At 30.7% G+C, this 15,096-nt stretch overlaps 1 protein-coding gene across 2 annotated transcripts; it reads right to left on the reverse strand.

The window, feature by feature from the left end:
• Positions 1–1,651: 1,651 nt before the first annotated feature.
• On the reverse strand, positions 1,652–6,128 carry LOC101502652 (V-type proton ATPase subunit G1-like). 2 transcript variants are annotated; one of them, XM_004497442.4, is made up of 4 exons: positions 5,969–6,128; positions 4,331–4,459; positions 2,111–2,211; positions 1,652–1,999 (listed from the first exon to the last, which is right to left on the reverse strand). In XM_004497442.4, the coding sequence occupies exons 2-4, from the start codon at positions 4,416–4,418 to the stop codon at positions 1,856–1,858; spliced, it is 333 nt and encodes a 110-aa protein (XP_004497499.1). In that variant the 5' UTR covers positions 4,419–4,459; positions 5,969–6,128; the 3' UTR covers positions 1,652–1,855. The 2 variants fall into 2 exon arrangements, with proteins under 2 accessions (XP_004497499.1, XP_004497500.1); XM_004497443.4 differs by having other exon boundaries at positions 4,331–4,419; positions 5,969–6,110.
• Positions 6,129–15,096: the final 8,968 nt, after the last annotated feature.

Consider the following 15,096-nt stretch of genomic DNA (forward strand, 5'->3'; position numbering starts at 1 on the left):
TATATATATATATATATATAATAAATAATTATAATTTTGATCATTTTAAAAAATTTATAATTTAAATTGGAAACAATATGTAACATCGACACGATTCCAATTCATATGGTTATGTGGAATTTATTGGATATGACTCAGTGATAAATAAACAAGTTACTTAGTGGTAACAAGTAATTAAGTTGATCAGAAGTAATGTTATAATCTAAACTACTGAAATGTAATACGAGTTTGACTATGGTAAATTTTAAACTTAAAATCAAAAGAAAAAGTTTGCATCTTTATTTATTTAGAATGTAATATACAATTGATCGAATTCTATAATTAAAAAATTCTTTTGTATTTTCGTATGTTTTTAAATTATGTTTGCTGTTCTAAGAGGATCATGTCTGTTTTTTCCAAATTAATTATCACAATTTTTGTGTCAATGAAAGTGGCGTGTCTATGCTTAAAAAGATAGATGGAGTTTGAGTTGGTGAGGAGAAACATGGGCCTTTTTGTGATTTGTTAATTCATGGGAATTGATGTAGGGTTAGAAAGCACATGTCTTGTCTCTGGAGTATGAAGCCAAATTGAACAGCTTAGATTTTCCTCTCTATTTTTCTCTTTCTCTTTCCCATTATTTGTTCTTCCATTTTTTCTAAGGAAATACTACAAAATTGTGACAACAATGTAAGCAGCAGTTGGGGACATGTAGGGTAGGAAGTAAACGGCAATAGCGTAACATAATTTCTCCAATTTGCAACATTACCATAGGCTATGTGCAAGTATATCAATAATAAATGTGAGAAATTTTCATATAATAATATAGTATAACTAAAAAGGTTAAATTGTTTTATTTACAACAGAAAATTTCAATAAATATTCAAAATGTAAAATATTGTGCTCAATCTTGACAAAAAAAAAACATAAATATACTAATAAATATATTTATATATATTTTTTGTTTATATTAATATATAATAAAACAACGAATAAAAAATTATACCGACAATAGGAAATTCCCCTCGTGGCCCAATTAACATCATCTTTGCGAACATGGATTATCCGTATGCCGTGATACGCTTAAGTCTTTGTAAATTCATTGGTTTTCCTTTCTTTTCTCTTACGCAATTTCCATCTATTCTATTAAGACATATAAGACACTTTTTCCGAAATCAGAAAATAGTTGGTTCTTAACAGTTTGCATAATGAAATGTATATAATGCAACTCATAAAACTTGTTTAGAAGCTTCAATATTTTGATTATAATAACGGCATTCAGAAATCTATTGTGCGCGATTCATTAAACAGATTTAATTATCAAATTCAGCTTGATCATTTTTAAAGATGTGATGCTTGATATATAAAATTATAAATCATTTGAGCTATTTTAAAAAAGGATTGGATGATCTATGCGCAGTGTTTGTCCCATGCACATCATGCGCAATGAGCATCATGTTCAAGCAGAAGTCTGGACTTCATGTACCCAAAAAAAAGAAGTGGACTGGATTTTAAGTGGAAGTCAGGGTTTGGAAAGGTGATTTTTGAAGAAGATACAGTGTCCTATGGTGCTTATTGAGAAATAATATGAGAGTGGGGTTGTTTAGGAAGGAAAAAACTCATGCATTTAGACTTGATAACACACAGGAAAAAAATAATCCTCACTCATTCGTTGAAACAACACAAATAAACATGTCTTTTGAATTTTGAACTGTTTATTTGAACAAACTCAGAAATTATTTATTTGAATACATCACAGCAAAGTCCTAAATAATATTGTCGGCACCTTAATATGTAGATCCAAAAATAAACTTGAAAAAATAATTGACATAATTTAGGGGTCCGCTCAGCAGCACCAACAGATCATCAAAGGTTCCTAATGTTTCACAGTTGTTACATACTTGAGGAGCATGGCGACAACATCATCTGATATTCTTGAAGCCTCTGTTTTCAGGTGATCAATTTTTTCTTCAGTTTCTTGCTCAAGTCGCTTGACATTAGCTCCAGAATCTCCACTAGTCTGTATTCATAGGAAAGCATGCATACAAGTTAGAGAATAAATCGCATCTTTGAATAAGATAAGGCAGATCGTCTAAGTCTAACAGTTGTATTTATGAAATAGTAGACTCACATCCGACAATTTCTTTTGAAACTCAGACTCAAGCTTTGCCCGGTATTGAGCGATCTCCTTTTCAGCTTCTTCTTTGGCCTGTTTCAACCTAGCCAATTTTTCTAATAGTGGAGATCCAGAGGACAACATTGATTAGTGTTTGACAAAATGTTCATAGAACAATCACATATGGAATAGATAAACAAACTAATGCACATAAAAAAACTAAGTATTAATAAAATGAAATGGCCAATATATAAAGAATAACGAGGAACATAACTCCTGACATAAGTAACTGTATCTCTGAATATTTTCAAATGGGCGAAGCAGAAAAGGGTAAGGTGAAACTGAATAGAATGGATCCAAGAATAAAACAAAGCTTTCATACAGTACTATTATTATGTAGAATTAAAATATTTACTCGCTTATATCATAATTTTATCTAATGTTACCAGAAGCTAGTATGTATTTTTATATCATAAGTCCTTGCATTATTTTGTTAACAATTTTAGTTTTTTTTCTGTGAACAAAAGTTTGCTTTGACTTAATTGCAGTATTAGTTCTTCTATTTTAATTAATTCATAGAATTGGTCTCTCTATTTTAAATTTCGACAATTTTAGTCCATCCCTCATAATTTTTAAATAAAAATAATAATAATTTGACATATTTTAAATGACGTGATATATGATTTCATGATGTAAAATCATCTGGATACATTAATTATTGATATATCATTAATTAAATAACAAAATGAATAATTTCGGAAGTTAAAACAATAGTTTTTAGTAGGAGTGCTCACGGGTTGGGCCGGTTTTGGCAAAATCTGATAACCAAACTAATCAATTTTATTAAGTTTGAGTTGAGTTTTCAACCTGTGATTTTAACATCAAACCCGAACCAAACCAACCCGATTAAAAGCGGGTCGGATCAGGTTCGCAGGTCATAAAAAAAAAATTTATGTTAAATAAAATGTAATTAAATTTAATTACTTAAACATCTCAAAACACGAGTTCGGTTGGTTTGGGTGACCAGGTTTGCAGGTTTACCCATACCCATGATCACCCCTAGTTTTTAGAGGGTTTTATTGTAATTTCCTAGGTGTTAACCATTTCACATCATCGTATCATATGTCGCATCAATTATAGCATGACACATCACCATATTTTAGTTCTAAAATCTGAATGAAGGACCAAAACTGTCAGATTTTAAAATAGAGGTACCAATTTTAAGAATTAAAAAAATAAAGGGACCAAAACTGCAATTAAGCCTTATGTTTTAGTTTTTTTTTTGCTATAAAAAGCATAAGCTCGTACTATTATATGTTGAAATCATATTATGACATTATATATGTTATTATGATACTAATATTGTTGAACCCAGTAAATAAAACGAGGAGAGTACTAAATACTCTAGTGTGAAAAGCTCAAACAACAATTTCAAAATAGGCAAATACAGCAGCCATTGAAGCAGAGCCAGAGAGAAGAATATGAGATGGGTTTGGAAATAGGTAAATACGCGACAGCCATTGATTCAGAGCCAGAGAGGACAAACACAAGATTGGTTGCATGACGGATAATAAGGGAAATACAAATTTGGGTGAATAATTTTATCCTATACCTCCCAAATTGGGGGAAGCAAAATGCAGGGAGATGATGGAATAGGTTTGAAACCTTGAATAGATCCCACCAGGCTCAACTTCATTCCATCCAATTCTTTAAAATCCAATCAATGGAATGTTATCCCATTCCATTCCACTTTATCCCACTACACATCAATTCAAACCTACCCCAAGGTTAAGAAAAAACTTTCAACAAGCACTTATAAAAAAGAAAAGGTTGAGATGATTTACAATTATGAGAATTCTAACTAATAACTTCTCTCATAAGTTAAAATAAACTTCTGAAGTTCAATAATTTCGAAAGCTCACATTTAGCTTCTCTATAAATTCCAACAGATAACTTCTCTCATAAGTTAAAAAAAACTTATGAAGTTCAATAATTTTGAAAGTTTTCATTTAGCTTCTCTATAAATTCCAACAGCCCTACAAGAGCTTGGTTACAATTTATAAACTAAATATTTTTTAGTGGAAAACCTCCTAGAAGTTCAAAGCTAGTCCAAAGTGGGCTTTAGTTAGACATAATAAAATTAATGTAGACCCATAATTAGACCAAAAATTCGATAAAATCATGGCAAGAACAAAAACATGAGCAGACTTGATTTATATTGAAAAGAGTAAATACCATTTTTCGCAGCATTCACAATCCGTTGTGCTTCCTGTTCAGCAGCCAACAACTGCTGAATTCCTCCTTGACCCCTATTGGATGCCATTCTGTGAACAAACGCTTAATCTGTTAAATGCAACTACAAAACTGTAACGAAAATGCGTGTTAGTATAATCATGCAAGTATATATATAAATTATTGAGTAACAATATTGTTCATCATAGAATTCAATAAGATACACTTGTTTTCATTTCCATCTATTCTATTTTATTGAAAACAAGAAAAGTATATATTCAGAAAAGAAAGAGTTGCAAAAACAAAAATACACAAGAGCTTTACAAAATAAAAAACATTTTTAAACAACTCCCAATCTGAAATCACAACGGATCAAATTGAATGTACCAAAGCTATACTCCTAACCATTTCAAAGATAACGTAAACAAGCGATTTATCTTGAGTTTTGCAATGTGTGTTTGGTTCAGTAATGACAAAAATTGAATTTGGATGAAATGATTTGTAAAAAGACAATACTTATGTGCATTTTCTTAGACGCTTTTGGTGTTGTTCCTAACTTAAAATATTCATCTATGAAGCACGGATATTGACATGGACACTAGACACTACCCTAATACCACCACACCAGTGATAATTTGAGACAATGAATTAATTGAATGTAATCAATGCGCCAATGTCGCATCGGTATCGAAACCAGAACAAATCTTCGATCAGAAGTGTTGATTTTAATGCTACAGAGGTATTCAAAACTACTCATGATTTCCTCAAATCCATAATTTTCTCAAAGTTTGTTTTCATCACAAAAAGTATATTTTAAGTTAGGAACAGCACCAAAAGCATCAAAGAAAATGCACCTAAATTTTGCCCTTTGTAAAATTGATTTTAGCTAAAAGTCAGTTGAACATTAAGTGATTAATGTCTAAATACTTTCATATAAAACTGAAATGAATAATAAATTTGATTGTTAGAATCATTGCAAAGCTAAAAGTTTCAAATTGCAGCTTCAAATTAGAATCAATTCTATTTGAGGACACCCAAACATGATAAAATCAATTCTACACCTTTGGAATCAATTCCGGAACCAATTTTGTCTCATCAATGAAACCATACATACACGAAAACAACACACCAATGAAATGACAATTGACAACAAAGCAGATCCAGGATAATTGAAATTGAATGTAGGCATAAATTAAATCACCGGAAAACAAGTATATTCCATCGGAATCACAAATTTTACAGAACAACACTATTAATCTACAACAGTTAGTAGTTAGTTACTAGTAGTTTCCTTAATATGAGAATCAAAGAAGAAGAAAAAACAACAGATTTGCTCTTGTTGCCAGTGAAAATTAAATAAAATCAAATACAAGCGAGAAACCTAGAGAAAATGATAATTTATCATCATACACAATAAGATAAAAACACTATGAAAAAAAATTGAGAAGCAAAGATCGAAGATCGAGAGAGATCCAAATCTAGCAGAAATTCAGATAACAGTTTATTATTAATTTTTTCAATTTTTCAAGGAAACTAAAGAGAAAGCAAAAAAAAAAAAAAAAAAGTGATTCGGAAAATGAAGGGAAAATGGATCTGAATAGGACTTAGAATTGAAAAAGGTGAAAAGAGAGAGAAACGTACCAATCGGAATAATAAGATTGAGAGGAAATAGGAGAGATCACGAAAACTGCGAACGGGCGATTTTGGTCACTTGAGTTTTTGCTTCTTGACTTAAATCTGTGTTAACTGCTAACCCAATTGCAACTGCAACTGACCAGGTAAAAAATATTTCTTTCACATAAATGGATCGGGAGGATGCAGCAATAATTTATTTCCTTTTATTTTATTTTTATGAATTTGCTATAAAAAATTAGTCAAAACTGAATAAAAAACTGGCAATTTTATATTTAATATATAATTTTATATAAAATATTAATAATCGTTAATTTTAAATTTATATATATGTAGTTGGTTTAAAATAATATTTAAATCATTTCAATGTTTTTAGTTTGATGGTAAAAGATAAATATAGATCTGCAAAATCATCTACATCGACACTACCACTAATTTTTTTTTTTATAAAAATAAATAGTATGTGATTAATTTATATACTAATATATTTTTATATAAGAGTTTAATTATTATAGACTTTAAAAAAATTTATATTATTAATATATTATAATTATTTATAAGTATAATTTTTAATATAATTATCATAAAAATTAAATATTTTTAATGATTCAACAATTGAAATTGACCGAGTGTCAAATTTATTAAATATATATCAATATTTGTTTTAATAAATAAGTATAATAAATTTTACAAACATATTAATTCATTAAAATAATACTACTAACATACCAAAAAGATAATAATAAGTGTAACAATAATACAAATATTTTTTTTCAGATATAATAATAATAATAATAATAATAATAATAATAATAATAATAATAATAATAGTATAATAAGACTAGAAATAATATTGAAATGTATATATAATATAAATATATTTTTTTCAGTTATAATTATATAATAATAATAATAATAATATAATAAGATTAGTAGGGAGTGAGTGGTGAACTACTTCATTGTTCTATAGAGTTTTCATAGTTGAATTAATTGTATAATAAGACACCAATTAAAGAGATAAACGATTAAAATTAGAGACATCTCATTGAGTTTAATATAATGATCTATATTATTACTGTCCATTCAAAAACACAATACAACACATATTAATTAATTAAGTGTTTAATAAAAATTGACCATAATAAAGAGGTTTTTACGTTACATTTGTAAATTGATACGCTACAATACTATCAAATCATTTTATCAATAGTTAAATAATATGATTTTAATGAATAATTTGATAATGAGTAAACCACTATTTTAGTTATTAAAATGGTAGGGTGTTGTCACTTTGATCCCTGATGTAGTCAAAAACTCAAATTAGTCATTGAATTATTAAAATAGTTCTTAAAAAATACAACTTACTATTTTAAAAATAAGAGGTAGTTAATATAGATTCCGGCACAAAGTCATACAATGTATACATATTAATCCTTCCTACTAAAGAGCAAAATGGAGTACATAACACATCCATAGTTCAAAAAAATTCCTAGAATTTTTAATCAAACTATAACATAAATTGATATGTTTTATTTATCCAACTTTTGATATAAGTATTTTAACCTGTAAAACGTTTAAATCTCAGTGGATCTCAAGAGATGTAACCAAATCAATTGACAATCTAATTCGATGATATACTCATCATATGAGTTTTTCTTCCTTTGTAAGCTACTCTCAAGTTACCTCTTATATATCTACTGTTAAGTTTCTAAATATTTAAGCCATTAGACGTGAGTAATCTAATAACTTAAATTCTACCTAACAAACATGTCATAAAGATTACATTAGTTTTACCAATGTCTTTTCTTATTAGTAACTTTATTTTGGTAAGATTGGACATAATTACGTCCGTAAGCAGTGTCTCACTTACCTTCACTTCCATCGTATATAAACAAAGAATTCATCTAACTAGAATGAATCCTATATTTCTCACCATATTCAAACATCTAGTAAATTAAAAACTACCACAAAGTCAACCTTAAAAATTCTTATGATTTTAAGTAATATAATATAAAGCATCACTCGTTCATATAATAAATTGATAACATATATTATCAACTAAATTATAATCATATAATGTAAAAGAAAAATCAAGGAAACATGATTAGGATCAATTTTTTTCAAAACAACCCCAAATTTATGATAAAACAATGCAAAACTAAGTCTAACTCCAACGTCAATTGATATGAACTTATAAGTATCAAAATTGATTAAACAAACACTCTTTGATAAGCTTATGATGTCTAGTTTATAAATAAAAGTTTATATTTTTCAAATTAGGAATTCAACTTTTGCAATTTATCAAAACAATACACAAGGTCATAAAAATAGTACATTAACTTTTGTCTAACTTGTAACTCATTTTTAAGCATCAATACTCAATCAAATGCAACAATGATTCTACTCAAATTGAAACTAATTGAGTCTAGTTTTCAAAAAATGAACAATAATTCAAAAATAAGGTTTAGAGAAATATTTATGATCAAAATATCACAAATATGTCCAACGAATTTTAAGTTGTTAGCACTCATTCAATCACACTAATTTTCTATTGAATTTTTGGAAACACAAATGATACAAATTATGAATAAATCAAGCACTGAGTATATCAAAACAACATCACAATGTCAATTTACTCAGTATAATTTGTCACAATAATGAAATTCAAGATATTTAATTTCAAACACATCAAGAGAGCATATTTTCATGTCATCAAGGAAATTACTTTAATCTATTCTCAATATCATCCATAGAACTTCACATGCATAACTTATTTTAATCATTTATTACAAAATCCCTAAATCTAACATAACAAAAGTATATTTCTTTATTTCAAACCCTTAAACCCCAAATATCTAATCTATAGTAAACATTACTTCATACATGCATGTAAGGAAAATAGGAGAAGGGAATACACCTTTTGATTTTCAAAAGAATTGACTAGATGATGATACTCTCAATTCTTTCTTCCTTGGCTTCTAGCAAGAAAAATGTGCACTCTTCCTTTTTCTTCTTCTTGATTTCCCAAGGTTTTCTATTATTCCTCGTTCTCTCTCACCCTTTCTTCTTCTCCATCTAAGTTCCTTTCTTTTTTTTCTCTCTCTCTCTCTTAGTTTAGCGATGCGTGTGTTTTATTTTGGTGTTTGTGTTTTGTGTTGGTACGTATCGTGTAAATGTAACGAAGAAGGAATAAATTGTGTTGACTTGATCAATTGAATTTTAGTCTTATGGAACTTTCATACTAAATAGACCTTATTTATATTCACTCTTCCAATTCTTTTACTTATAACCCAAAACAAACTATAATCTTATCACTTTATATTATTTATTTATTTTTTACAAATTATAATTGTATATTAATAAGTAAAACATTAAACAATTACCACAAATTATTTAATGTTAAAGAGTTATGCTACACAACTTACCATCAAAATAGTGTTTGATTGCTATAACATTAAAGACTAAATTGACTGATATTTTGATTATTCGAGGACTAACTTAAATTTTTTACTGAGTCAGAAACTAAAGTGACAATGCCTTATATTTTGAGGGAGTAAAAGAGTGGTTTACTCATTTGACAATATTTTAGATTTAACACCAACAAACTTTTAAGTTTTGCACTTTAGATCTATTTTGATTTGTTATGATTTTTAATCATGGAAATAATTTATATAACTATGGAGACTAAGTTACATAAACAAATGTATCACTACTATTGAGTTAGTCAATCTTTAATATGTAATATATAGATGCTGACATTGATTTGTTAGTGGGAAACTCAACTATTGTTTAAAATTTCGATAGTATAAATACATCCTCCCACTTTATGAATTGACAATAATTAATTACTACAAGAATATGAATTTTAAAACTAGAATTTCAGTTATGATCAAATAGCTTGTCATTGAAATAAAAATAAATTTTAATGCGGTAAAAATTATTTTTGATAAAAAAACAAATTGCACGAGTTATAAATACATAAAAATTATAAAGTTATTTTCATTAATAAATGATTAAAATATTTTGAACTTATAAAATTGCAAGAGGAAAAATATTTCACAATTTTATTCTTAAATTATAGTAAAATTTTTTACTTATAGTTTTTTAGTACATTTTTTGGTCGCATATATTAATTTTTTTAATTTATTTATTTTTTAAAGTTAATTAATTATGCTATTAATGTTGTGGCACAAGTCAATAAGTTGCAGATCATAGTTGTTGAAGACCTCTGGTTGAGAAGGAGGTACTAGCCGATACAGGGGACATCCTCAAAGCTGCCACTTGCTCATTGTCTATAGGGATCTCTACCTTTTTTGGTTTTGACTAATGTGGTAACGCCGAAAATTCAGTATTTGAATGACCATAGATAAGTTATATGTTGGCAAAGGTAATCGTTGTTAACAATGAAAAGAGGAAGAAGATAAACAAGCACTCTAGGGTTTCATAACATAGAATGAAGCAAAACTAAAGTTAATAGGATTACAATGAGTATATATATAGGAAAATAGAAAATATCTAAAATACCATTACTATTAATATATAATAACATTATCTAATATCTCCCCTCATACTCACGATGCATTAACATGGAGCATCGAGAGTTTGTCAACTAAAAAACGGAAACGTTTAATGGAATGAATCTTTGTGAACAAATCAACAATCTGTAAAGAAGAAGAGACAAATGGTAGAGTAATAGTTCCATGCTGAAGATGATGACGAGTAAGATGACAATCAATCTCAATGTGTTTGGTGCGTTCATGAAAGACTGAGTTGTGAGCAATTTGAATAGCACTCTTGTTATCGCAGTGCATCGGAGTTGGTTCAGAAAGAGAGATACCCATATCAGACAAAAGCCAACGCAACCAAATTATTTCAGCGGTAGTGGATGTCATAGCACGATACTCAGCTTCTGTAGAAGAGCGAGAGACAATGTCTTGTTTCTTACTCTTCCAAGAAATAAGAGAGTCTCCAAGAAAGATACAAAACCCTGTGGTGGATTTACGATCAGTGGTATCACCAGCCCAATCAGCATCAGAATAAGCTCGTAACTCTAATGAGGATGACGATGGAAAGAGAAGAGTTTGAAATTGAGTTCCTCGAAGATAACGAAGAATCCGAAGAACTACTGCCCAATGTACTGTAGTGGGAGAGACAACAAAGTGACTAACAACATGAACAACATAAGCAATGTCAGGTCTGGTAATCATAAAATACACTAAGCTGCCAACCAAAGTACGATACAAAGTGGAATTTGGTAAAGGAACACCATCTGAGGGAGCATATTTTACATTCAACTCAAGAGGAGTATCTGCTGCTCTAGTATCAGAAAGACGAGCCTGATCAAGAATGTCAGCAATGTACTTGGATTGAGAAAGAAGGTAGCCTCTAGGAGAGTAGGCAACTTCAATCCCCAAGAAATAGCGAAGAGTTCTCAAGTCCTTCATCTCAAACTGTTTGGCTAACTACAATTTCAACTCATTGATTCCACTAACATCATCACCTGTAATAATCATATAACCAACATATAGAGAAAGTATAATGCGACCATGAGTGGTGGACCTTATTAACAATGCAGAATCATGTTCACTAGAGCGAAAACCAAGAGAAGTGATCACAGTAGAGAATTTTTCAAACCAAGCTCGAGGAGCCTGTTTAAGACCATATAGAGCCTTTTTTAACTTACATACTTCCCCTGGATTATGAGAAACTCCTTGTGGAGGGACTATATAGACTTCTTCATGAAGCTCACCATTTAAAAAGGCATTTTTGACATCCATTTGGGAAATATGCCATTGACGAATAGATGCAACTGCAATAAGAGTACGAATAGTGGTCATCTTGGCTACAGGAGCTAAAGTTTCTTCATAATCCATACCATATTGTTTAGAGAAACCCTTAGCAACAAGACGTGCTTTGTAGCGCTTAACTGACCCATCATACTTAGTTTTGATCTTGTATACCCAACGAGACCCAATAACACGTTTTCTAGGAGGAAGAGATACTAATTCCTAAGTGTTGGTTTTGTGCAATGCAGATAGTTCCTCTGCCATAGCCTGCTGCCAAAGAGGATCAAGAACAACCTCTTTATAGGAAGATGGCTCATACAAATTGTGAATAGAGGTTAAGAAAGAAGCAAACGAAGCTGAGTAAGTTGAATAGACAAAATCAAGTAACTGAGTAGACTTACGTTGACGAGAAGGGTAACGAGGAGGATCAACAATCGCATGAGGTGGTTGAACAGTCAGGGGGACAAGAAGGATGTCATCATGTGGAGTAGTAGTATTTGTCTTGCAATTCTCAATATTACAATCACTAGAAGCGCTATCATTAGGACCAAACGGATCAATATGGGTTAGTTCAGAACTCTTAGTAATCTGAGAATCAGAGGAAATAGAGTAAAAAGGGATGTGCTCAAGAAAAACAACATTACGAGATACATAAAGTTTTCTTGCATGAGTATCATAACAACGATAACCCTTTTGACCATCCCCATAACCAAGAAAAACACACATGGTTGAACGAGAAGACAACTTACTGCGCTCTACTTGAGGGCGAAGAACAAAGCAAGTAGAACCAAAAACTTTCAAAGAATAGTAATCAAGGGTAGAAGCATACAATTTTTCAAAGGGAGACAAAACTGATATAATAAAGGATGGAATTCTATTAATAGCATGAACAACAGTAAGAACTGCTTCTCCCCAAAACTCACTAGGAACTGAAGCAGACAACAAAAAGGAACAAACAGTCTCTATAATGTGACGTTGTTTCCTTTCAGCAACTCCATTTTGTTGAGGAGTATCAATACAAGATGTTTTGTGGCGGGTGCCATCATAAGCAAGTAATTCAGAAAATTTATTAGAGGTATATTCACCACCTAAATCACAACGAAAACACTTTATAACATAATTATGTTGAGTTTTGACCATTGCACGAAATATATGATAAATGTCAAAAAATTCAGACCGATTTTTCATAAGATAAACCCAACAATAACGAGTGTAATCATCAATAAACGAAACATAATATCTAGATCCACTTTGGTGAGAACCGGTGATGGACCCTAAACATCAGAGTGAACTAAATCAAAAGGCGCATATGAAACGGAAACACTTTTACTAAACGGTAAAGCTGGAAATTTAGCAAGTTTACAACCACAACAATATGAGATATCATGTAACACCCTGAACCCAAATTGAAATAAAAAGGTAAAATGCACTAGTTTTAAAGAGATTCGCAGCGGTTCCAAAATAGAGTATATATATATATATTTTAAAAAAATACTTTAAGGTTCAAGACGTCACATTCACGCTTACACAAAATGCTTGCATAAAAATTTTCAATAAAAAAAAAATTCTTAATATCGAATATAGTTGATGTTCATTAAATAAATACTTTTGATATAAAAGCAAGTTCTAAACTTAGAGACAATTAATTTCTACCTCTGAATAACCGATAAAATAACACAATTGATCAATCAAATTTACAAAAATCTAAATTGTTCATAACTCAACAAAATACGAAAAATTACTCCCACCCAATATCACCTATTCAGAGTGTGGATCTCCAATCGATAACCTGAAATAATTGCGCTCTCGCAAGCGCCAAACACAAGCAACGAGGGGTGAGCTTCGAAAACATGTAATGGTATAAAATAACTGAGAAGAACACGTAAAAAAATATTAAACACCGTATCATATCAAATCATAACCAACAAGAATAATCAAGGTAAAACATTGATACAATCCACAACATCAAGTAAGTAAATACACAAATCAAGTAATGTTATGCATGCTCTTATACTCTAGACTCCTCCTCTTTCTTTGGTACCATTCTAACTCTGAAGTACTTGGTTAGGAGGCTCGATACTATGCCACCACGCAAGTGGACGGACAATTCAAATTGGCCCTGTCCTCATAGATCCCTCAACTCAACCCGAGACACATATACGTGACAGTCGAGGTAAACGTGTGTTGCGTGGTAGCTCCCGACATTTGGAGTGCTACCTCCAAGTCACCTAGGAATTCCCCACCCGGATACCTCCAAGGTCTAACAATCTTGCCTTAAGGCTCAACAGTAGACCGCCACGATCAGGCTCATTCAGTTGTACTTCCCCATAATCACTAGGCTTGTCAGGCCCTACCTATATGATGACCAAATAATCTCCACTTCAAAAATTATCAACAACGACTTTATCCCCTCGTTGTCCTGGGTCACTTACTCCATTAAGAGAACCATCATTGGCACGGGTCGAATTCGTCACTATTCAATTAAACACAATACACATTTCATGATATTCATCAGGGTGGTAATATCACAAGTCAGGGAGCACACATCGTCATTGCAGATTTCCATAGTCATACATTACATTCAAAATTTATCATCATGATACGTCATCTCAAACAATAAAGGGTTTACACTCACATATGATAATAATACTAGACCATTCACACACACCACATCAATTGCAAGGCAAATAATTACAATTCATCACATTTTATATCATATATCAGTATCAAGGATAGATATAAACAAAACACAGAATGAATCAAATACACAATTCTACAATAATTCAACTATCACACGATCTTCAAAAATCAAATCAAACAACATCCTATAAAAGTTTCTAATTCATATTTTAACCTCACAAAATTCAAGTTTGCTCATTAGTCAATTATTACTCAAAGGCCTTCTGCCATACGTAGCGAGCCCCGAATGAATTGTGGGAAATACGGTATTCCCGTTCATCTCACTTAATTTATACTCATGCATTCGAACTCATTCTCACCCCATTCCTCAATTTGACGCTTTCATAAGATAGAAGGACCATAATGATTTTCAGCAACCATGAGATGTCGACAACACGTCCAAACGAGTCCAAAAGCATCGACGAATTTGCAGAGTCAATGAAACATGGCTGATAATTTTCCCAAGGCATAAAAATCAAAATTATATAATTAATAAAAATATTAGGCTCGATTTTCGTCAGTTTTGCTGAATTCCTGCATGGCCAAACCGATTTCCAAATCGTCACTGACGTACTAGGGCGCCGACAGGGTCCGGCATCAACTTCACCGAAACACACAAATGAGTAGTGCTTCTTGAAGGTTTCGACGAGAGGAATCCAAAAATGATGTCAG

Source organism: Cicer arietinum, chromosome 4, assembly GCF_000331145.2.
Source record: "Cicer arietinum cultivar CDC Frontier isolate Library 1 chromosome 4, Cicar.CDCFrontier_v2.0, whole genome shotgun sequence".
Taxonomy (NCBI): domain Eukaryota; kingdom Viridiplantae; phylum Streptophyta; class Magnoliopsida; order Fabales; family Fabaceae; genus Cicer; species Cicer arietinum.